Genomic DNA, 26024 nt, shown 5'->3' on the forward strand with positions numbered 1-26024 from the left:
ATTCCTTAATTCATGCTAATTAATAATTATCTTAAATTAATTCAAATTTAATTGACACCCCTATTTCCGTTTTTATTTTTATTTTTTCCTTATTAATTACATATTATTAATTAATAATAAAAAATCATAAATAGATTAATCATTTATTAAATAAATGGAAATTGATTTTTAAAATCAGATTTTTGAATTAATTTTAACAAATTAGAGTGAATTAAGGAAACTGATATTCTTAATTAGTTTGGATCCCTTATTTCATGTTAATCATTAATTATCTACAATAAATTCAAATTAAATTACAGCCCACAATTTCAGTTTTTTACTTTATTATTTCTAATACCTTTTTTTTTTAATTTTCGTTTGTCTTTTTATTTATTTTTTAAGTTTTTTCCAATTAATAAAAACATTTCTTCTTTTTTTTAACTTGTTATAACTTGAAATTTTTAATGCTATAGCTTGAAAGTCTAAATCTACTGCTATAGCTTGAAAATAGTACTATAATATATGTCATATATGAAATTTACACCTTATATATAAGCAGGTGTGGCATACATGTGTTGGACCTTTCTATAAGAATCATTTTCTATACCAACATTTCATTACAATTACAATGACCAAAGTTTTCTTTTGAACTCGATTTTCATGTTATGTTGTATGTTCTATATAACATCATTTTGAATATAATAGAAGCTTGACAGATAATATAGAGGTTTGACGAGTTAGTATTTGTAACTGAAATAGAGCACATCTCTGCAATAGCAGAAGGCTCAGCCTCCTCTTCCTCTTCATCCTCTTCCCAATTCCATAAGGAAGAAGTCTCACGTGCCACCCAAAATTCCCGCCCAAATAAATTCTTATATATATATATATATATATATATATATTATACTTCATATGCTGATTTCATTTTTTCATTCAATTTTTCTTTCAAATTCCACACAATGGGTAGTTCTAAATCAAAAAAGACTTTTGTCTCAAAAAATTAAGAAGGTATTCTGAAATTATGGACGAAATTGAGGCGTGCAAGGTTCAAATGGACCTAATGGAAGGTTCAACTTCATCTTCTAAGCCTGAAGGCTCCTGCTCTGCTAAAAAAAAGAAAAATGCGATATTGACCAGATTAAGAAGAAGAGATGGAAGAATTAATTGGATTGATACCTTTTAATGAATAATTACTGATTTTAGCGATACTTTTTATTTATTATCATTTATAACAATACTATGTTAAATCTGCAATATGTATTAAAAGTGAATTATGTATGCAATATATATGTATTATAACTGTTTTTTAACATATATTATGCTTGTTTGGTAAGAAATTGACACATTGAATTATAAGTGTATTAAAATGTGTGATAAATGTATTATCCATCAATAAAACTTGCATTATATGTGAATAATAAATTGTTCTTTGTAATATGTATTAAAACTGTATTATAAATGTATTAAAAATGAACAAGTTAAAAAAAAATGTTTTTGCTATAAATGGTAAATATTTTCTTAATATAGTGTATCTATGTAACTTGAAAGAGATGGAGGTTATTGAGGACAAGTAAAGATGAACGAGAGAATAATAAATTCTCTCGGTTTTTCAAACTAGACAACTATTTTTATTATAGTGGACAAGTAAAGAGGGAATAATAAATTCTATTCTCATAATTGTTATGAATTCAATAAGAAGATTGAACTCGTATTTAAATTAAGTTTGTCATGAAATTTGAAAAAATAAATAAATTATTTCAATGTGAAAAATGATATTTAAAAATTGATTGTTGCATTTGACCATAAATACAAATGGAAGTGAAAAAAAAGTGGAAACACTTTCTCATTGTTCCTCAAAAATCTTAAATATTCGGCCACTTCAGCTCCCCTTGATGTAGCAAAAATTAAAATGGTCTAATAATTTTAGTATTATTTTGGTAATTAACATACATATTACAATATGACCAACTCAATATCCGGAGGTACTTCACCTTCAAGATGGAGCTTAGCAAGATTTCTTGCAGTTTGCGCCTTCTTAACGAACAAAGGGTCAAGAGGAAAGCGAGTGGGCATTGGGGTCCTGGGATCAAAGATGATTTTCTCGAGTGCAATAGCATTTTCCAAGAAGTACCTAACAAGTTCAACATGAGCTGCACCGCTATAAAACCCCCACAACTTGACCACTTTGAGGTGATGCAGTCGACATTTTATGGCGGCCTTCCTACACTCTCTAACAGTCTGGACGGAACATCCCGATATCAACTGCCAGACACATACAACAAACAAACATAAGTATATGCAAAAGAAAACACCTCCTAGCTCTGTGTAATTCCATGATTTCCAATCACAAACCCGAGTACAGAGACTGAAAAAAGATAAACCTTAATTCAAATTAGAGAAAATATGAACAGCTACCTATTCAGGGGTTCACTGATTTTGTAAAACATAGCAATCTTTATGACAAATTGACAATGCAATTATACAAAATCAGATTGATGGACATGAAAAGTGTGACCAGAGAAGATTGAAAGGATATAGTAAGAGGAAGCCTAAAAGAACCACTAAGAAGAAGTGCAATTACATGGCTGCCGTGATAAATAGATAGAGTGGAGAAGATTAGCAACCGGCAGGAAACAATATCTGTCTTTTTTATTTTTGGGGGTGGGGGGAGGGACACGTATAAAGTGTCATTGACACTATCCTACTAACGTAATGTCCCTGTAGCCTATGCCAAAAGGTGTAAAGACATTTTGATAAAATAAGGAAGAAGATGTGGCAAGTTAATCCAAAGCGAAGGAGAATACATTGAGTAGAATGGCCTAAAATTATATATGTTCTAAGAAGATTAATTTGTGCACAAAAAATTGTTGAAATGGTTGAGATACAACACAGTAGACCAGAACAATTTATGGATTGTGTTGTTAAATGCAAAGCATGGCAGGTATGAGATGTTCAAATAAAAACTAGTCCCTGAATCATATGGTTTAACAATTTAGAACAATTTATGGATTACGTTGCTAAATGCAAAGCATGCCAAGATATGAGATGGATTCCTCATCTCCGAAACCTCTACTCCGGTGCATGCCTCCTTCACTAGCTTACCTAGCCAGGCAACAACTTAGTTCTCAACTCTCTAGGTAGTTAGTTTTGTCTTGACATTAACCAGTATAATTATCACAACAAAGTAGGTTTATTCAGCACGCAATAGTCATTGTACAATACTTCCCAATTTTATCACATAAAAAACAAGCAGCAAAGGGGTGGATACAGTAGATTTTGGAGGAATGCATTGGGCAACGGAAATCACAATACCAAAACTCTGAGATCATTCCACTATACCAAACAAGCTCTCGGACACACACAGTAATTCAGTAAAAGAATATAAGAAACTGGTTGAGTGATGAGAGTATACGCTCTTTTTTCGATAAGAAAAAAGTGCTCAACATCGATACAGCTGTCTAGAACCTATTGAAAAATGACCCCTAGGTAAGCGCAGGGACTTCATGTATGCACAGTCGAGCGAGTTAAAAACGATGCAAAAGTATCATGCATTAAAGTTCAGCTCACCACAATTGTTTCAACTCAAGCAGGATAAGTAATATACTCAAGAAATAGCATAAGTAACTACATGAACCATAATTGCTAAAACGAATAAATCAGACTCTTGTACCAGCCAAAGAGGAAAAAGAACTCAAAACATGATACTTACCTGTAGTTCAAATTCCTTCAACTGGGGAGCAGCCCTTATTATAGACGTGCAACCTAAGAGACTCCTGTCTTTCTGTCCGCATGTAGTGAGGACAAATTTCTTGAGCTTAGTAAGTTGAGGAAAATTGTAATGCTCCAATTTTTCCTGCGAAAGTTTAAACTAAATAGAAGGCACCAGTTAGTGCCAGCAAAAAACATAGGTAGATAGACACAAAATTTTGTTTACTAACCCATGAATGAGTAGTTAAATGAAGGACCACAAGCTGAGAGATAACACAGGAAAGACAAGAGGATATGTCATTCAAAATATGGTTGAATGCCGCACTAGAAATTTTCACCTCAACCAGCATTGGGACATTCTTAAGCAGTAATTTCGTTCCTACTGAAGTCCTTAATGTTACAAGGTTTGTATCACAAATTTTAAGTGATTCTACTTTGTAGCAGTACTGTATCTCCAAGTGTCTCAACTTGAGGGACGGACCAACAACTTCCAAATTTACCAAAGTTCCTGATCCATGAACTGCCATTGTTTCAAGAAATGGACAATTGTGTAGAAAGAACTCAAGAACTTTGCCCGTGACATTTACTGATTTAAATAGCAGCACTTTTAGAGACTTGAAGTTCTGCTTGACAGGTGAGAGTATTTGGAGGTCATTAGAATGAGGTATGTAAGAAGAAGAGTCAGCAGAATCACCAAGACCAAGGAGCCATGCTGGAAAAGTATAACAGTAACCAAAATTACGAATGTGCTCTCCACCCTTTAATAAGTCTAACTCTAGTCTTTGAACATTCCTAGAAAACGCAAATTCAATCCATTTATCAATCTCATGCCGCGCGAATTTGTTCAAATCAAAACAAACCCGAAATTGGTCTAGTCTCTGCCCTTTACACATTTGCAAAGTACAGCTGACCCATCTAAGATACTTCTTCATTTGCCTTTTCCGTAGCTTGGGTTGCAAGGCTACTTTATCCAAGGGTTTGGTAGCATCAAAATCAAGCCGATCAATGTATCTCCACAAGCTTAGCCACCGCCTTGAGAGGACACTTGTGTTAGCTGCTTCTTCAACAGTAAGAAAAGATAGTATATGTACCAAAACTTCATCAGGTAATTGACTTATGCGATCTTTTGCAATGCAGACTCTCTTTTGACACTATAAAAGAAAGAAAAAAAAAGTTTCATCAAATCAATCCATTGGTACCATAAATGACAACCAAAATCTTACAAAATCAACATACTTTTCAATTAAATAAGACATAACAGATTCTTTTTGATAAGGTAAAGTTACATCAACAGAAGTACAAGGAGGTACACAAAAATTATTAGCTACTGCATAGCAGTATCACTTACATTCCAAAAACACCGTTATCTACTATATCTCCCTTGCACCAAAAAAATTAAATTTTGAATACATCTAAAATTTAAAATAGCTCCTTAGATTTTCTTCAGATCTTTCCTGACTTTCTGGGATTGCCAACATATCAGTAAATCTTACATATTCCTTGGCATGCACTCCACTCATGTTCAGAAAAGATCCCATAGTTGTTGTCTATGCCAGCAACAAGAAAAGAGATGTTCTACATAGTCCTGGGACTTCCTCTGATTATCACAATCCAATCAAAGAAGGTAACTTTAAAGGTGCTAAAGACCTCACAACACTTTCCAAGGCCAATTCAAGTACTAATGGCCTACTTGCCTCTGCATTAAACTATAGCAACTCTTTCTTGATTAAACTATACAATGTAGGAAATTTGTTCATGAACTTGTCACCCCCAGCCAAACTTGACTCTACCACCATCACCAGGTTTCAACGTTTTTAATTCAGGCACAGAATATATTGTGATGATGAAATTTTACAAGTTATCATGGAAGAATGTTTGTGTGAGAGAAAAAGAAGAGAAAGTACTAACCTTATTTAGAGCAAAACTGTGCAGTCGTTTAGCCATGGAATGCAATGAATCTACGATGAATACGGGTAAATCAGTTTCAAAAGAGTTCACTAATCATCAAATAATTCAGATAATACTGTAATATAGCTTTACTTGAAGAAGATGAGCCTCTTCGAGTAGCTCTACTCAGCCACAAACAGAGCTCTCGCCGGCAAAGAGAAGAGGGGAGAAACTAGGTAGATAGGTAGGCAAATAAACCTACTTACAGTATATATATACACTACACATAAAAGCCCGCCCGACCCAATATATATTTATTTAGTTATTTTAATTTATGTGATAACACATAAAATTAGAAGAGTCAATTAAATTTTTAAATTTTTTTATTGTTTATTATTTTTATTATATTTTTAACGTACTTTTCAAATGATATCTTTGGCACATGAGATATTTCGAGTGAATTAATTTTTAATATATTTTTAAAAATATTTTAAGTTGTTAATTATTGTGATTTATGTGGCACATGTGAAATTTTGAGAATTAATTAAATTTTTAATATATATTTTAAAACATATTTCAAGTATGTAATTTTTAAATAGTATATGTTATTTCCCAGTCCGAATTAATATGACACATGTTAAATTTTGAGATTTAATCAAAATTTTAATATATTTTTAAATAGTTTAAGTTGTGATTAATAGTACCCTTAACGTAATTTTCAAATAATATATGTTACTCCCTTTGTGCCAATTTATGTGGTACATGTGAAATTTTGAGAATTAATCACATTTTAATATGATTTTCAAATATTTTAAGTTGTTAATTATTGTGATTTATAGAACTCTTAATGTGATTTTCAAATAATATATGATAGTCTCTCAATCCTAATTATGCAATACATTTGAAATTTTGAGAGGTGATCAAATTTATAATATTTTAAGTTAATTTTTAAAACTATTTTTATAAATACATAGCATATAAAAAGGAAAATATTAAAATAATAAAAAATTATAACAGATAAAATACGAAATATAAATAGAAGAAGTTGAGGAGAAGGGCATACTGGTCAATTGACCGGCTGACCCTAAGCTCCTCAACATTCGCTTATACAATAAAGTTATATTTATAGAACACTTAATGTGATTTCCAAATAATATATGGTACTCTCTCAGTCTTAATTATGCAATACATGAGAAATTTCAAGAGGTGATCAAATTTATAATATTTTAAGTTAATTTTTAATACTATTTTTATAAATACATAGTATTTAAAAAAGAAAATATTAAAATAATAATAAATTATAACAGATAAAATACGAAATATAAATAGAAGAAGTTGAGGAGAAGGGCATACTGGTCAATTGACCGGCTGACCCTAAGCTCCTCAACATTCGCTTATACAATAAGTTATATTTATAGAACACTTAATGTGATTTCCAAATAATATATGGTACTCTCTCAGTCTTAATTATGCAATACATGAGAAATTTCAAGAGGTGATCAAATTTATAATATTTTAAGTTAATTTTTAATACTATTTTTATAAATACATTGTATATAAAAAAGAAAATATTAAAATAATAATAAATTATAATAGATAAAATATGAAATATAAATAGAAGAAGTGGGCAAACCGGTCAATTGATCGGCTGACCCTAAGCTCCTCAGCATTCGCTTATATAATATAGTTATATTTATAGAACACTTAATGTGATTTTCAAATAATATATGGTACTCTCTCAGTACTAATTATGCAATACATGTGAAATTTCAAGAGGTGATCAAATTTATAATATTTTAAGTTAATTTTTAATACTATTTTTATAAATACATAGTATTTAAAAAAGAAAATATTAAAATAATAATAAATTATAACAGATAAAATACGAAATATAAATAGAAGAAGTTGAGGAGAAGGGCAAACCGGTTAATTGACCGGCTGACCCTTAGCTCCTCAACATTCGCTTATATAATATAGTTATATAAAATAAATAACATAGCGTTATTTTAAAATAAAGTTACTAATATAACTATGTCAAAGAGTTAATCTTTATTTTATCCTTCATTCTCTATATTTGGAGGGAAGAATAGAGAATGTCTTCTCCATTCTCTATATTGAATACTACGTTCTCTATTTCACCTCTCTATTTCACTTTTTAATTAATTTAATATTATTTCTATTATATTATTAATAAGTCATTATTATGTGTAATTATTAAGTACTATTCACACATTTAGACTGATTGAGGTGGATACTGGATTAGTTGATTTGGACCAAATTGTTTCAAATGATATATGGGGTCCAAGGAATATACATCTTTCTTTTTTTTGGTATTGGTCCTTACCTTACTATTGTGGTTCAAGTTAATGAACTTGATTTCAAGACCCTCATTTAAGTCGTAGCTAAAGTTTCTCATTTTTTCAAGTTTAGTCGCTTTTAAATCTACTTTACATGTGCAATGAAGTTCAGACATACGTGTATGCAGTTTGACTTGTTTTGCCCAACTTCACACAACTTGGAAGGAAGCAAGCAATTTCAATAATTTTTATATGAATTTCAGGTCATATATAATTAAATTTTTGGCCATAATATAATTGGACTTCAACCATTTTTACATAAATTTCATACGTTTATATCTGCAGTATTGCATATGACTAAGTGCAGTTGCTACAAAAATTGGTATGCTTTCATATGTATTTGTTTATCCAAAAGGCCAAAAAATGTTTCCATTAAAGATGCCTTGATTACTTTGATGATATGCTTAAGATTAGGGGTATCAAATAAACGACTTGGGATGAATTTGAGAATGTCAAAACGTGTTGAGTTAATAAATAGACGGATCATTGACTCGCTTAAATGTTATTTGGATTTAAGCGAATTGGATTGAAATGAGCAAAAAAAACGGATAATAATTCAATTCGTTCAATTCTTACTATGTTTTGAATTCAAATTTTATTTTCTTATAGTTTGTTTTGAGTATCTAATAAAACGTTTCGTTGTTTATCGAAACTATCTAATTTATTTTTAATTAATTATAGAAAGGTAATAATCTTTGTAGGACGAACTAAAAAAGAAAGTGTGTCATCGTGAATTGGATAGAGAGAGTAATAGCATTTGTCCTAAAAATTTCCTTGAGTCAACACACCTTACTTATGCACTTTTTATACCAAAAACTGAAGTTTCAGCATTCATAATAAGTTTTCTAACCTCACATAAATCTTCAAAAACAATCAACCAAATTATTCCATTGCTATATAGCCTATATACAACATCCAAATATATATACACAAATTTCGTTTCCTCGAAAATATGTATTTCAAATACTAGTAAATAGCTAAATCCGCCTAAGCAAGCAAAACTATGATAACGTACATTCCCATTTACAGCTCGAGCTAGCATTACCAACAACATCAAACATAATCTAGTTAAGTTCATCCCAGTTGTGTCTGATGAACAGATCATTTAGGTAGGTTCACGAGGACGGGCTGCCCAGAGTGAACTCAGAGCACGAAGACGTTGAACATACTCCCCGAAAGCAAGTAAGCCCCTAGCTGCTTGGTGCGTTGTCAAAATAATAGACATTTGTTGTAGTGTTTGCTGTCGAAGGTGATCCGCCTGTTTACAAATCAAAGCAACAACATTACATTATCATTCAAGAATACAGTATCATTGTTAGACCTTTCAGTAACAATCATTTTCTATACAAACATTTCAGTACAATGACCTAGTTTTCTTTAGAACTCAATTTTCATGTTATGTTATATAGAATACATAACATCATTTCGATATAATAGAGGTTTGACAGATTATAGAGGTTTCAAACCTTAGCAGATTTTTCGTTGTAATTGAAGGACCATGTATACTAGTTGAACGTACGCATCAGTTTCTTTCAGGATTGCAGTCATCTTTACACTCGATTTTAGACGATATTGAATGACCATTGAACGCGTTGAGATACAGAACGACAGTGAAAGTGAGACAAACCTGGTTAACAAAGCTCTCCAATGCTTCTAAATTTTCCATAGAAGAAACCATTTGGGAAGTGTAATTTCCAGCTCCTGTGTTCATATTTAGGATGCTCTGAGCGAGAGTCTGCTGAAGTTTATCCATTCCCTGTGTGAGAGCATCTTCAGCTTGCTGGCAACAGTGTCGCAGATTACACACTTTAATGACTTGCTGATCAGCCAAGGGCTCGAGTTGTGGCATCACCACCTGTGTAAAGTTGATATACAATTAGAAATCTCGCGTTCATAAATGCTCTGCTTTCCATTTGGTGACGAATGAAGTAATATAAACTATATGGTGTCAAATGACCTATACATCAGATAGGATTTGTGCCTAGTTCAGGAAATTTATGCATGAAAAATGCTACGAGAAACTCAAAAGCAAATGAAGGTAAAATAGTTCATAATAAGCAGTAAAGTGCACCAGGGACTACATTTATGAGTTCTGATGGCTTGAATCCTCCAAGCCAGAGGAAGAAACGCTCGACGGAAGTTCTCCACATCCCAGACATTAAGTAAAACACGTCAGCCTTGGCGGCATCAGCTTTCATGCGAAAGAGATTGAAATAGTGGCTTAAGACATTTTCTACTAGCAACTGAAGCTCCATATCGCTTACAGGAGACTGCAAAATACTCCGCAATTCTGCATTCTTTTTTTGTTGCTCTTCCACCCATTGGCTGTATTCTATCTCGAATGCAGCTATTCCTGCTTAGGTAGCATTACTTAATTATGAACAAAATCTCTGTATACACTTTAATAGCATCAAACAGTCAAAGTAAATGGGCTAATATTCTACTCTAATAGCAGCTAATGAAATGCCAATGATTTAGAGCACACATGGGCGCGCTCGTCTTGTTAGTAAAAGGACAATATGAAACACAACCTAATGAAACATTGTAAGTAGTTGATACTTTCACATAACACAAAGTGAGTGTCTCCCTTAAAAGGATGGCTAAAGTATACTTTTACGATTTTAATGTAGAAATATCCATAGCCTAATAGCCTTACACTTTTGATTACATTGAGATCTCTTAAAGAACAGCTTCATGTAAAGGCACATAAATGTTCAAGAAACAATTTAAACTCTGCACCTATGAACTATTTGCATATTATCGTAATCACCAATCCAGCTTGGCGACTAGTTTCAACGTCAAATTGGTACATCATTCAACACAGATCAAGAGTTAAGCTAGTAATGATGCCAAGATAAAATGCAAAGGAAACTATAGAGTGACAAGTGACAACTCCTCTATCCATATACCTGGATTAATTGTTCCTAATAGCCCCATATTGCTATTTGAACCTAACATGTATAAACCCTGCAATAAGCCGTTTCATAATGTCAAAGACCGTGCTGGAATATAAAATCGGAGCACAGATACATATACTTGTTAGTAAGAAATGCGCAAGGAATGATTCCTCTGACCTGCTGTCTAGCTCTCTCGAGCTCCAATTCGAGTTGTGCCAGCTTCAAACGGCTGGTTTCCAGCTGCTGTACATAGGCCTGTGAAAAGGGTAAAGAAAGAAATCAAGAGAAATTTTATGACAAACAGAATTTCCTAAAACATCTACATGTGCAAGGAAAATTATGTTAAGAACTTCATTTACCTTTTTCCGCATACGGCTTTTACGAGCAGCTTCACGATTTTGCGCTAAACGCCGTTGTGCCTGTCATTTATTTGATATGAAAAGGTATCGTACTACATCAGAGGTTAATCTTTCTACTTATGTATCCTGTGATAGGATACATAGACCGAAAAGGAGAGAGTCGGGGCACCCACCTTGTCTGAAGAACTCCTCGGTGCTTGATTGTCTCCAGAGCCAGAGGGCATATGTTGTTCACCGGATGTATACCCCGACTACAATAAGCACAGGTAGATATTAGCCTGACAACTCTACTACTAACTTGAATTTTATTAGCTAGAACTAGGAAATATGTTGTTTTACCTTGTCATCAGGCCTGTCGTTTGGGTGTGAAACCATACATGCATCAGCACTAGGCATAATGTCACCTCTAAACGCGTCTTCCCACACACTCATCTGGTGAAATGGTTCATATATGCCCATCCTTCTTGTGGGGGCAAATTGAGTTGTTGGAGAAGTCATGGTCATGGCCTGTAAATCAGAATTTCTGCCTGAAATGAATTTAATTTCCATCCAGTATGTACTAAGAAAAATGTTATTGCATAACAAGATGGTAAAGGAATAGAACGGAGCACTTATCGTTTGTTTATCCATTAGTCAAAGCAAGATCTTTTGAAATTGCAGACTAATTTCCAAAGTTCAGTGGGCTACTTTTAAGTGTTCATGACATGTAAAGCATATGGCTTTTAAACTACATATACACCTTTTCTTTAAGGGAATCATGGACTACTTCTCTCTGACATGGAAAGGGTAACGCGAAAGAAATATACGACAGGTAATCAATCGAAAGAGAAACAAGGAAATCAACAGAACTGATAAAATGATGGATAAATTGAATTAGCTTATGCATATGAATACTGGGAGTGGGGAACATTCTTCTTCACATACAAACACATAGACACACAACAGCAACATGACGATTTACTTGAACTTTCGCCTTTTTTTTCCTTCCTTTTGAACTCTCAACTCTTCCGGAATTGTCAACTATTGCATATACTAAACGGTAAATGTATCATATGGAATATTATCCTTTTTCAACTTTAAGCTAAGTAAAAATTATGATAAACTACAAAAACACTACTCCGTGATCTCTAGCCATCTGTCCTAGCCTAGGTAAACAGAGTTACTTGTACATGTTACTAGTGGAAAGTGGCACTTATTAGCCAAGGTGCGCCCAAGCCAGCCTGGACAGTACAGTTATCAAGAAAACTAAAAATTGTGGTAAACTATTTTCTTACACATCCATATTCTCTAAGGCAAAAATGAAAATTCTGATCTACATATAAACACAATAAAATGGAATTACAGAGTGGATTATCAATGTTATCATTAAATTTAGAAGATCATGTTCTTGACTCAATAGTAGAAATTGTCTCAAATTACTACACATGTAATCAAGTGAACACAAAAATGTTATGAATTTTTTTCAAGTAAAACAAGAAATTGAGCAAGAACAGAACAATAGGAATTTATATTTAATTAAGAGACTAACCTGTTCATTAGTATTGTGAAGATACTCTTCTTGTAAATTAGAAGCAATAACTGACCTTCTTAGGTATTTAAAGAAACCTTTAAACTAAAAGAGTAAAGATAATTAAAAAAATAATCTCCATGGCTATAAAGAAAGAAAGTAAGTGTATTTAGAGGCAAATTCAAACCCCTATAGTAGGATAAAGGCAGAGAAGCAAAATGACAAAAGAAATACAACTAAGTACTCAAAGAAGTTGACTGCTTGCTGTCAACTGTTGTTGATGCCTTTTATATTATGACTAAAAATGTACACACAAACAACATAGAAAAAAACATTACACACTCACATACTTATATATATATATATACTCATATGGTTATGAATCAAGATATTATTGTAGGCTTAATACATCACAACACCTTAAACTTATGAGTGGTGAGCATCTGAATAGGTGATAAAGTGTTTCTAATAGATATTTTTGAAAAATAAGTTATTCGCATAAAAATATGTCATTTCATTTAATTATACGCATCTATTTTAATTGAAATATGTTTAAGATTTTACGACTTACAAAAGCTGATGTATATAATTAAGGAAAGCGACATTTTTTAAATGGTTTAATTTATTTATTAGTTAACACTTGAGAAACACACAAGAAAAATAATCCAAATTTTGAATTGATAGTATATAAGAGGAACACTTTATCATGTGTTAATGTGCTTAATTTGAAAATCTAAATAAAATTTATTGACAAATTTATGAAATTATCGATATATTAAGCGTTTATTGTATAGTATGCATAGCTTTGGGAATGCCAAACAACTTGATACGAATATTCTGCACCACCCATGACCATGGCAACACTCTTTCTTTTTTATTATTCTGTATTCAAATTCTATCAAATTAACATTCTCAAAGCTCAAATTCAATACCATTATATTTAACGATATCCTTGGTGAAAGCAACACTTATTTTCGATGGGCCATCCACATGAGTCATTTGGGTTAATGCCATGTTCTTTTTATCTTTAAGTGATTTTTAATGTGAGAAAAGGAGAAATGACATTTGGCTTATTGACAATATCCTCCTAGCTTTTTTCCAAAGGAAAGTACACTATTTAGGCAATTGGTGGCATGGCACTATTTGTCTTTAAGCTTTTAATTGTATTCTTAAAAAATATGTATGTATAGATTTATAAAGTAGATGTCCGCAAAACTATCTTTGTTCAAGAAGAGTCAATTGAGACTTCGTGAGAAAATTATACTACATAAATACAAGTCAATTTTTATCGAAAAATTCTATAATGAAGTGTAGAATATGATAAATACAGTACTCATATGGAGTTCCATATAGATTCCTAGAATTTAATTAACTAATATTAACTTTGATAGGGATACAAATGTTTTTTAAAACTTTATTAACAAGTTAAATCTAGGCTTGGTGTAGATTGACACATGTTCTGTGGATATCAACTTTATGTGGCAATTTTTATGTGTTTATTTCACTTAATTACTTTTGATATAGTATTAATAAAGTTGCTACTTGCTAGGTAATTGGCCAGCATGTTCATCAAGTGTATCATACCTAACCAAAAATCGTGTGCATATCCAATAAAATACCTAAAGAAAATCTTTTTTTTTAACCCCGGGGATAACTTGCAGCCACTATATAGCCTCTGTTACGTCCTGTCTTCGGGTGAGCAAATTTCCCACTATATAATAGCCTGCAAATCACACAGAAAATGTAAATTGCACTACGATAGGCTCGACTCAAAAGAGGGAATCAACACCGAATTACGAACTTCCAAACCAACTTAGTCACAAAAGAAAATCATATTGATGGGATAAAAGATTAAAGCTTTGTTGTGCAACATTAAAATAAAGGTGTAACTAACTTTGTTACCTTTAACTAAAAGAAGAAAAAGTAAAGGAGAAAAAAAAGTAATTAATCGAATATCTTTCGGCTTAATAACATGTCAAACGTCACTAATTAAAAGTTGTCTCTGACATTCTGTTAATATAAGATTATAAAAAAATAATTGGCAATCTATATATTCAGGATAATTACTATATTAATGTGAGAATAATGTTATTGGATTAGGGAGCTAACGTGTTAACTTTTTTTAATAAATCCCACTTGTTAACTAAAGTTATCAACTGCTGCTTGACAGGGATAAGGAGACAAAAGCAAAGGCAATTTGAAAAGGCAAAATAAGGTGGACTTGACAACATAAAATCACCATGAAATGTCTTTGATTTAGTTTCTTTTAACAAAAAAAAAAGACTAAAATTACTTTTAATCTAGTCTTGCTTTGAAATGTTTTACTCGAGTCGAACATTTATTAGAAACAATCTCTCTATTTTCGTGAGATATGAATAATGTCTGCATACACTATATTCTCTCCCGATCCCTGAATATTTAGTCTATAATCGATGTTTGATTATTGTAATTAGAAAAAAGAAGGGGTCACATTCCAATGTTCGTTCCAACATGTTGATTACCGGTCTCCTCTATTCTTTAGTCCATAATTGTTTTTGATCTTGATTTGAATTCTATATTAGTGCTTCATTTATTAAAAATGCACTAATCACAATGTTTTCCTTTCAGTACTGGCAAAAGGGTGAAAAAAATATAAAGAAGAAAATAATGAAACTCCACATGTATCGGTCAGTTCGGTTCAGTTTTAAGTATTATTGGTTTTCGGTTTTTAAATATGCTAAACCGATAACCAAATCAATAAGATATTTGTTATCGGTTTATCGATTTTGGTCTTTAACGGTTCGGTTTTCGGTTTAACCAATAAAAAATTAATTTCAAACAAACATATGACTTCATGTCCAACAATTTAATGCGAAATAAAAATGAGAGAAATCTAATTACTCATTGAGTGCAAAAATTTTGCTTAGTGTAGTAAAAGTATAGCAAATACTCATAATTCACAACCCTAGTCGTTGCCTAACCTTTGTCGTCGTCGTTCTTAGTTCTTTAGGTTTTTGACGTTGTGAACCTAAAGAATAAATTAATACTAAAACCTAAAGGATAAATGCAAAGAGTAGAATTAATTAAGTAATATTAATTGTGTAGGGTCCTTATAGTTATAGTTATAGTCTAATATAGTGATTATATTAATATTTTTTGTTTGATATTTATGTATGACTAAAAATTAAAATAGTAAATTATTATATTTTTAATGGGCTATCAGTTAACCCAATATTAAAAAACCAATATCGAATCGATAACCCAATAAATTTTTTTTCATAAAATCATTAAATAACTGTTAACCCAATAACCCAATAGCAATAAACCATTAACACTTTTTTCGGTTCGATTTTTGCACACCCCTACTCCCTGTTGATTTATTAGGCTCCCAAGATTATTGATCACTTTATAAGTGCCTAGCTAGGGTGGAACAATTAAATTAGGAGAAAAACTTACTTTTATTCGATATTTATATTACATCAAATGAATTATAATGTAAGCATGGGCCAAGGATATATATGTTGGGATTTGCAAATTGTAATTTTTTTTGTCATATATATAAATAACAATTGACCTGACACTCATAGTATATAACGATTCATATCCTATTATTTTCAATGTAAACTCGATATAATTGAATTCTCCGTAATAATGCGGAGTTGAGCTGCATAGTACAGAGTCAAAAAGTTAAGATTATGTACGTCCTTGAACGAATAATTGTGAAAACGATAATCGATCCTCTTTGGAAAAAGCATAAATAGAATCTTGTACAGTTTAATCTGTAAAGTGACCTACCTACCTAGCAAGCTCCAATGGAACAGTTTAATTTTATTTTTCTTCCAAAAAAAAAAATATATGTGTCGAGAAAATACACGATCTCTCTTTTTGTAACTATTTATTAGAGTCATCTATTTTATTCGTCATGTTTTTTTTACATGTTTTTAAGAAATATATACTTTCTTTGTCCATTTTTACTTGTCTATTTTAAAATCTGTGTGTCTCTTAAAATAATGAATATGACTATTTTACTATAGTACTCATATTAATAAATTTTTCTATGTTTTTGAAATAGTTACTTAATGATAAAGAATAAAAACTTAAATAAAAAAATATCGTAATTTGTTAAACCTTCTTAAAGAAGAAGCATAATTGAGAGGTAAATTCTAAATTTGAAGTATCTGAGTTTCTATCGTAATTTTAAATTAATATATATAGTAATTCCATAAATTACAAGTTAGATTTGCCTCTTTAACTAGGTTCTCTTTTTTTTTCGATTTATAAATGTTTTTAAATGTCCAAATAAAATGAAGTGAATGTAATGTCCTGTTCTAATTAATTAAAGTGTGGGTTAGAATATTCTTGATGACTTGATTTCTTTATGGAAATGCCACTTGAAAACTATATAGTAAAAAGGGTTTCAATTATATGTGTACTAACATTATTGATCCATCTTTATTGGAACTTTTCCTCCTCTTTGGATCTCTTTTTCTTTTTTCTTTGTTTTTTCCCTTCACTTTTCTTTCTATCTTTGCCATTTTCCTTCTCCTCTAAGGCACTAACTATTCGAATTATTGGCAAACGTCCTCCTTACCAACTTTACTTCTATCAATTGGTTTTGCCCTTCCTGCATGAGCTTTTCATCCACTCATGTGACTACTATTGACACGTATTCGAAATTTAAATTTTATGAATTTAAATTTAAATTTCTATTATAGTTTATTTAATTTATTAGATTCAAAATTTGTTATTTATATTTATTTAGCAGATTAGTCATATTTTAATATAAATAAAGTTTGAGTCAAAATTTAGTATCCCCTTTATCTCAATTTATGTGACATATTTCATTTTCGAGAGTCAAACAGTTTAAGTTGATTGATTGAGAATTTGCTCATGGAATCTTCAAATTTTTTAAAATGAAATTTATATATTTGTAAACTACGTATTATAAGTCACAATAATTGACAATTAAAAATATTTAAAAGATATATGAAAAATTTACCGTCAAAAATAAATTTGTTTGAATCTTGAAATCTAAAATGTCACGTAAATTGAGACAGAAGCAGTATTAAGTTTGGAGGAATTCATAGCGTGTTTGTACACTAAAAGGGTGTTTCCCTAAATTGATCAAATTAATTACTTATAAATACTTTTTGATTTATTTATGCATTTGAACCACTAAAAGTTAATGAGCAACTTTCACATATAGCAAACATAAAAATCATATTTGTATATTATAGCTATAGTTTGCATAATTGTGCTTCATATCAAACTTTATGTTTGTTATGGCTATTAATATGTATATTTCGCTATACATATACAAAAAAGCAATTGTATAATCTGTTTCGGTATACATATGCAAAAGAATCAATCGTATAATCTGTGTTTGTATAAAGTGAGAAAAAGAGAAAGACAAAAGAAAACTGGGCAGGGAAAGATCTGTATTTGTATAATCATAATAAGTGTATAGGATGAAAATATTGTTAGGATCGAAATAAGCAGGTGTAATGCGGAAGCTAGCAAAGCAAACCTCGAAAGACCACGAGTAAGAAGACAAACGAGAAACACACCAAAAGAGACAGATTTAACGTGGTTCGGTCAATCGACCTACGTCCACAAAGGAGATGAGCAATCCACTATAAATATGAGAGTACAAAATATAGAGAGAAACAACCTCAATCAATTCACTCGGAATACAAGGAGGTACATAAAATTCTCCTCCATAACCACAACTCTCAAAACCCTAGGACTACATTGTGAATGCTGATTAAGTTAGAAGGAACAAGCCTATATTTATAGAGTCCTAGAACCTTTCCTACAAGAAAAGGACTAGTAAAATATTAAAACCTTTTCCTAAAAGGAAAACTTATTTGTGGTAAGAAATCAAGGCAAATAAACCCCAACAAATATATGTATTTGTATTTGTATGTACAATTTTCTCTCGCTTTATACAAACACAAACCTGTATTTTGGTGATGATTTTTTTTAATTTTTTTAATTCTGAAAAATAGGTGCGTGTATTACACTCTGCAACAAAGATTTGGGGGTGACATTTTAAGTGTATCAATATTTGTGTTTAAAATACTTTAGAGGGGGTAATAGGATACCCGTAAAGTATAAGTGTGTAGTTGATAATCAGGTAATAGGTTTAAAATACTTTGTGTTTGTATAAAGTGAGAGAGGCGAGGAGAGACTGCCCAGCGAGAAACGAGAGTGACGAGCGAGAAATTCAGGGAGAGAGGCGAAATGACAACAGTTAGCTACGAATTACAATTAAATCAAACTGTGGTTATAGCATTTAATTTGAATTAATAGTTTGTTATTTTATACAATTTTTCCAAAATTAAATGCTTATAAGCATGATAGAACTAAAGTCATGAATTGATCACTCCAACTTGTGGTTTTACGACTTAGAAGCAATATTTTTAGTTTGACCAAGACTTTTACAATTTTATTCCTTCCAAATATACTAAATACTTATTAGCTTCAACTTCAATATAACGTGATTTCCATCTTGCTTACTTATGTAGTTATGTAATCAGTTTCACTACCTAAAAATAAATTTTCAGCACATAAATACTTATCCTACATTTAATTAACTAATCCAATCAAGTCTTAATCCACCCTCCCCGAAAGGAAAAAGAAAAAAGAAAAAAAAGAAGAGTTCAGAAGTATACCTAAGTCTCGTGTTAATAAATTAGATGACTACAATTTTTTTCAAATTCATTAAAATTATAAAATTATCTGAGAAAAACATAACTCGCTCAATTTGCTCAATTATATTCGCTCAGGTTGGTTTAGTTATTGATTCACTTATTTATTCTCGAAGCCTATTTCAATTCAACCAATTTCAATCCATCAAAAACGGATTTGATAATTAATATATAGCCCAAGTAACTTTTGAGAACGCCAATTTTTCATCTATTTATTTAGCTCATTTTATAAATCCGTCCAAATTCTGTTCAATCAGTCCATTTAACACAATTTTTAAAATAGGAATGTGAAATGAAACTTTAATTTAGGAAAATGACAAGTTTGATATGGACTTAAGAGACACCATGATTGGTGGTGTAGACCAAAATGTAACTACAAATAGTTTATTTTGTCCCTTGACATTATTAATGGTGACTCTTCCTATACGAGAAGGTCGCGTAATTAAGTGTGGGTCCATTATTATAACTACCTTTTAAAGCCAATTTTTAGCTATCCAAGCTTTTAGAAAGATTATACATGAATGATGAAAGCATATTTTATATATATATCAACATTGTATCTTCCATGGTCCAAAAAGTCATTCACTGAAAATGATCCTCCACCATAAAACAAACTTATACCATAGTATTTTTATGATTCAAATTTTTCTCTGACAAATATATATATGATCAGTGATGGATGATAGATCATAGATATAACAGTCGTAAACTTGTTTGAAATTAAGGCATAATTATTATAGTTATAGTTGTAGGGTAGGCTGAATATGATTCAAATAATTAGTATAAATTTTAGGAATCACGTAGTTTGAATATGAAATTACAATTTATCCCTATTTAGTTTGTAATTATATTAATCCCTGAAAAAGTGAAACAAATCGGATACATAAAAATTAGCTCGGATACATTATAAAATAAACCAGATACATAATATGTAGCTCAGATACATTATAAACTAGCTCGGATACATTATGAAATAACTTAGAATTAGGAGAGAAATAAGGGATTTTAGAGGTTTTTAGAAATAGAAGGGAATATTAGAAATAAGGGAAAAATAAGACGTGTATTTCAGTTATTTTTTGCTAATTAGTATGGTAATCTAGCGTGTTTTAAGATTTTAAAATACAAACTGAGTTATAAAATAGAGTAGTGCTGGTTGAGAATATGATTAAGTAGAAGTTTGGTCTCTTTAATAGCTTAAGTTTTTACGTTTGAGTCTCACCACCACCCATTATAAAAATAAAAATAAAAATAAATTTTACGTGCTTGTCCCAAGAAAAAAGAATCATCCTATAGATATATATATATATATATGTTTTTGCTTTCATGATGCAAGGATCCAATTACCTAAGTTTTAAATAATTACACAAAAATAATATGAGAAACGAACCTACTTATTTAGAAGTGATGCTACTCATTATTATACGTCTATAATATGGCATGTATATTCTTTTATAGGTATATATCCAAATTATAAGCTTTTAAACTTTTGGACTCTTTTGACGTTTAGAGAATTGATTTCTCAGATCGCTCAACTAATAGTTACTATCTCATAAAGTCACTTATTTTGTTGGAAGAAAGTTGGAATCGAGAAAAGAAGAATAACTTTCTGAAATAATAATTATCAGTTGACTGACCATCTAAGAAATCAACTCCGTAATTGCATTGTCAAAAGGTGCTTTGATGTAAAGTTTTTTGCATCAGATTAGCAACAACATGTATCAAAAGAAAAGGGCAAGATAACAAAGATAAGGGTTAAAAAGGAGAAAAGAAGAAATGCCAAAAATTGTCATGTCTGAATATATATAAAATACACTATGCTTACTATAATTGAGTATATATATATATATCAAAATTGCTTTTTGGGGGGTGCATGATCTCCACTCAAAAGAGTTGGCCAACTATGTGTTGATAATAGAAGATATATAGTAAGAAAACTGACTGTTCAGTGAAATATCTGACTATATATATATATATATATGTATAATATAGTATATAGTAACTGACCATGTAACAATTTAAATAATATAAATGTAGCAAAACATTTTGGGAAATTAATTAGGAAAAATCAATAGTATAATTAAAGTCAGATAATATATCGTGGAAAGTTTTCGAAATAAACATAAGTTAATTAATTTGAGTTGCCTTCACATTCCATCAACTAGATTTAGTGGTTCCCTAGATGTTTGAATATACATAGCTAGTCTCTCTTTCTTTTCTTTTTTTATTAGAAATTTTGCATCTAAAATACCTTGTTTTTTCAAAACTCTTTTATACCTATTTCATTATTTGGATTTTTGATGTATTTAAGTCGAAAGTCTTTCAAAAATAGTTTTTATATTCTATGAGGTACGGATAAAGTTTACTTACATTCTACCCTCTCCAGAACTCATGTTGAGATTTCATTAGGTATGTTTTTGTTATTTTAAACCTATTCCAAATGTAAGCTTTGAGAGATATTTTTGTTATTTTCTCCTCTTTATGGTGGGGTAGTTTCCCTTATCTTCCTCTCAATCACCTCCCGGCTACTCTCACCTTGACACGAATAAAATTAATTCCGCTAGAAGATAACATAAGGAAGTAAGAGCAAATATATATATATATATATCAAAAAGCTACCAATCTTTTTGGTAAAAAGATACCTACTCTACTTCATAAATATATATTATATGTATATGTATGTATATCAGGGTAGGTTGGAGGGATTTTCTTTGACTAGCTTTTTCCAAATAATAAGTTAGGTATACGTGAAATATGAAGAAACTAAGGCTGTGTTTGGAGTTTGGTCTACGTTACGTTGTTGTGAACCCCACTTATAAATTGCACTGGATTTCTTCTTCTTGTTGTTATTAATGAAATTAAAGTACAAAAATGTAAGTGTCACAGGGGCATTCCTAAATTTTATTAAATTAATAATATGTGAATATTCTATGAATCTTAATTAAAATAAATATAATATTTGATTTAAAGTTACTTGATTCGACCAAATTCGTGGCAGATCCAAGCACACCTCCCAACCATCATATTTAGACGTTGCATTCGTTATTCATACAATTTTTTCTGTATAATTAATTGTTTAGTTGTAGGATGAGTCTAATGTTTGATTTACTAGAATATGCATCTTTTTAGTTGTATTTATATCTCAATCAATAGATATGCATGATATATGTTTGCAAATATATCTTTTTTCTCAAAATAAATATTGTTTTAGCTCATTTCACGCTCATGATAGAAAAAAATATAATTTACTAAATTACTCCTATTTATTAGATGTTTCTTGAAAATTTAATTATCACGATAAAAATAGTTCTTTAATATGAAGGTATAGTTGAAAATAATTATTATTTTTATCTTGAACTTCTAAAGTGATACTAATATTGGGACAATTTTCTTCACTAAAGTAACACTTATTTTGGGACGGATGGAGTTGGTTCTTTAGCATTTATTCATGGTTAATTACCAGGCATTCTCACCTTATTAAATTAGTTGACATAAATTTATACGATTTGATGTAAACATCTAATGCGGATAAGTATTTATCTTTTCATTCATATTTTTAATCTTTTTGTTGCTTGCATATTTTTAAAAGAAATACTAACAATGGTATCAGAGCCTCCAATTAGACACTTTTATTTCAAATATTGATATTTCTTTTGCGTATGTTCTCATTCGTTAATTATGTAGTTAAGTTAACCACATAATGTTATTTCCTTTAATTTTACTCATTCACCTCAATAAGCCGTAAAACCACAAATATTTTCTAACTTAGAATTTTTATTTTGATTCTTAAATTAAAAAACTATCAAGGATGTGATGTTAATGACATATGATTTTGTTACGTTAAATAATTTTAGAAATTTTAATTCAATCTACTTCTTTTTCTTTTTTCACAAAAAAGGGACTAGATTTATGAGTTCTAAGTTCTGCTTATGTTTTTAATGAAAATTTTGAAAAGCTAAACTTTATTTTTATTTTAGTTTTTTGATTTGATTCCATGTTTATTAGTAGTGATTCTTTTCTCTTTTTCTTTTTTTTTGGCTATATTTGACACATAAGAATTGTGATAGATATTTAACCCTCTGTTTGAAAATTAGAAAAAGGAATAAAATTGAAAACGCCAACACAAATGACGCCATTTTGTGCCGTTTAAAATAAACGAATAAGTGGGCAATCTCAAATAGTGTAATTAAATTGACCATGTTAGGGAGCGCTTTACCTCCCAATGTGGGACTTTTCGGCGCGAATCCGAATTTAGTCGGGCTCCAGTGTGGGTACCAGACACCGGGTGGAAAACCAAAAAAAAAAGAGTAAAAGATTGAATTTTGAGCTTTGGATTCTAAGTTCTCCCCTAAAAAGTTTCTATTCTCTTATCTGGTTGGCTTAAATATTATTAAATGTTTTTCAAATGGACTTATTTCTTCAATTTAAGAAAAATGTCTTTCTTTACATAATGTAACAAAAACATTTTTCAAAACTCTTTTTCAACCCCATCACCTGACCTAGGTCATTTCCTGACCCCGACTCGTGACTTGACTATCAAGACCATATATATATCGTGATCTCGACCCAACTACTAACCTGACCATGATCTCAACTCGACTACCAACCTTATCTTGACCACTAGGAAATGACCGTCGACCTCGACATCAACTCATACCCGACACTGACACATGAATCTAACTCTGAACTCAAGACCATATATATTCCCGACCACGATCAAAAAGCCAACTCTCTACCTAGACCTGACTCCCGACTCTCAATTTCTGACCAGGATCTAAGACCCAATAACTCACCCCGACTGGAGACTCGAATCAAACCTAGACCCTGACACGGGACTGACTCCTGACCCCAACCCTCGACCAAAGACTTGACTCTCACTCAGGACTCAATACCTTATTCCTTACATTGACCATGACTCAATACTTGACTCCTGACCAAACTTAGGACTTGAGTATGGTCAATTTTTTAATCAAGTATAAGGTCGGGTCCTGAGTGGCATTTGGGTCGAGAGTTAGATATCGTGTCTAGGTCTAGGTCCTTGGTAGGGATTAGGTCGGTGTAAAATTTGAATCATAGGTTAGGGTTGGAAGTTGATTCTCGAGTTGAGGTTTGAAGTTTGGTCCTAGTCGGAAGTTGGGTCCTAGGATGGGGTTAGGGTTAGGTCTCAAGTCGGCATCGAGTTGTAGGTTGTGAGAGGGTTGGTTGGAGGGTCATGGGTTATGGTTAGGCCAAGGTGATTGTCGCGACCCAGACCATCGCGATTGGCACCCATACTAACCCTCCGGTGGGAGAACCATTACTACAACCCAGGCTAAACAACTTAACCAAAATTATGCACTTAAGGATATAGAAGCAAGTTTAAATGACCAAAAGAAATACAGAGCTCCCATAAACTCCAAAGGTTTAAACAAACTAGCCAAACTAATGCGGAAGAACAACCCCTAGAACCTGAAAGTCATTATATCAAAACTCTACTAACGCTAAGTCTAAGAACAAGGGGTATAACCCCAAAACTAAATCAACACCTTAAACAAATAGTCTGAGTCCGAAAAGAGTGGACTTAAACAAGAAAGATTCATGGCAGCATGAAAGAACTGGTTCACCTTTGAATCCGGTCACGCTCAATAGTCACCTAGTTGAGGTCTACCAATAGCCGCCTGAAGATGTCATGTACTCAACAAAGACAAGCAAGTGCAGTATTAGTACACAACCACAGTGTACTGGTAGGATCATGCGGTTATCCCAATAAGTGAAACACATGCAAGTAACCACAACATTATAAAATAGGCATATACCGAACATATACAATATTAGTCATTCTTTTCAGGATTAATGTAGCATTCCACGTTCTCAATAATACACATTGGTTATCATTTTAGAACAACAAACAGTCTTTCAACCTCAATCACCATTAGATATAATTGTAATCATCATAAGTAGATACACAACACAATTCAATGGTCCTCTCACGAAACTCAATTCAATGGTTCTCTCATGAAACCCATACCCAAATTGTTAGTGTACTGGTACGTGGTACCCGATCCAAGTTAGTATGTCGGATCGTGACACCCGTTCCAATGTTTATGTCGGTACGTGGCAACCGATCTCAGTTAGTGTGTCGGAATGTAACACCCATTCCAATGTTTATGCCGATATGTGGCAACCGATCCTAGTTAGTATGTCGGAACATAACACCCCATCCATTCAACAAGCCACAATCACAATCACAAGTGCATTCTCATAATCATACAATCAAGTCATGATTCATGGCATTCAATTATCCTCAATCACGATTAGTGTGATCAATAATTCAACATTCGTATACATGCATGTATTATAATGAAGCAAGTACAAACATATATCACACAACATGAAATCACAACCATTACCTACCTCGAACAAAGCTTGAATCCCCTAAGAAACTTGATTCTTTCCTTTCCAGATTCTTTCCGCTTGTTCTTGGTCTACAAACAATCAATATAATGCTAAGATCAATAAATAAGACTTAATTACCTGGAATATAATCAACACTATCAACCCTAGATCAAACTCATGATCCCATTATCCAAATTAGGGCTTTTCCCACCATCCAAATAGTTCCAAAACCCTTCCCCAACAATAATCACCCAAGAAACTAAGTTATA

General features: G+C 31.5%; 2 protein-coding genes across 4 annotated transcripts; both read right to left on the reverse strand.

The window, feature by feature from the left end:
- Positions 1–1825: 1825 nt before the first annotated feature.
- Positions 1826–5802, reverse strand: LOC102590016 (F-box/LRR-repeat protein At3g26922-like). The gene is made up of 5 exons (XM_006353989.2): positions 5728–5802; positions 5596–5645; positions 3918–4838; positions 3689–3847; positions 1826–2241 (listed from the first exon to the last, which is right to left on the reverse strand). The coding sequence occupies exons 2-5, from the start codon at positions 5629–5631 to the stop codon at positions 1933–1935; spliced, it is 1425 nt and encodes a 474-aa protein (XP_006354051.1). The 5' UTR covers positions 5632–5645; positions 5728–5802; the 3' UTR covers positions 1826–1932.
- A 2991-nt stretch (positions 5803–8793) lies between these two features.
- On the reverse strand, positions 8794–13006 carry LOC102589242 (transcription factor TGA1-like). Of its 3 annotated transcripts, none has more exons than XM_006353986.2 (9): positions 12716–13006; positions 11527–11710; positions 11361–11438; positions 11188–11247; positions 11006–11083; positions 10841–10898; positions 10013–10284; positions 9559–9786; positions 8794–9189 (listed from the first exon to the last, which is right to left on the reverse strand). In XM_006353986.2, the coding sequence occupies exons 1-9, from the start codon at positions 12721–12723 to the stop codon at positions 9037–9039; spliced, it is 1119 nt and encodes a 372-aa protein (XP_006354048.1). In that variant the 5' UTR covers positions 12724–13006; the 3' UTR covers positions 8794–9036. The 3 variants fall into 3 exon arrangements, with proteins under 3 accessions (XP_006354048.1, XP_006354050.1, XP_006354049.1); XM_006353988.2 differs by having other exon boundaries at positions 11527–11694; positions 12716–13004; XM_006353987.2 differs by having other exon boundaries at positions 11527–11714; positions 12716–13004.
- Between the last annotated feature and the right edge of the window lie 13018 nt (positions 13007–26024).

Source organism: Solanum tuberosum, unplaced genomic scaffold (genome assembly GCF_000226075.1).
Source record: "Solanum tuberosum cultivar DM 1-3 516 R44 unplaced genomic scaffold, SolTub_3.0 scf00164, whole genome shotgun sequence".
Lineage (NCBI taxonomy): Eukaryota > Viridiplantae > Streptophyta > Magnoliopsida > Solanales > Solanaceae > Solanum > Solanum tuberosum.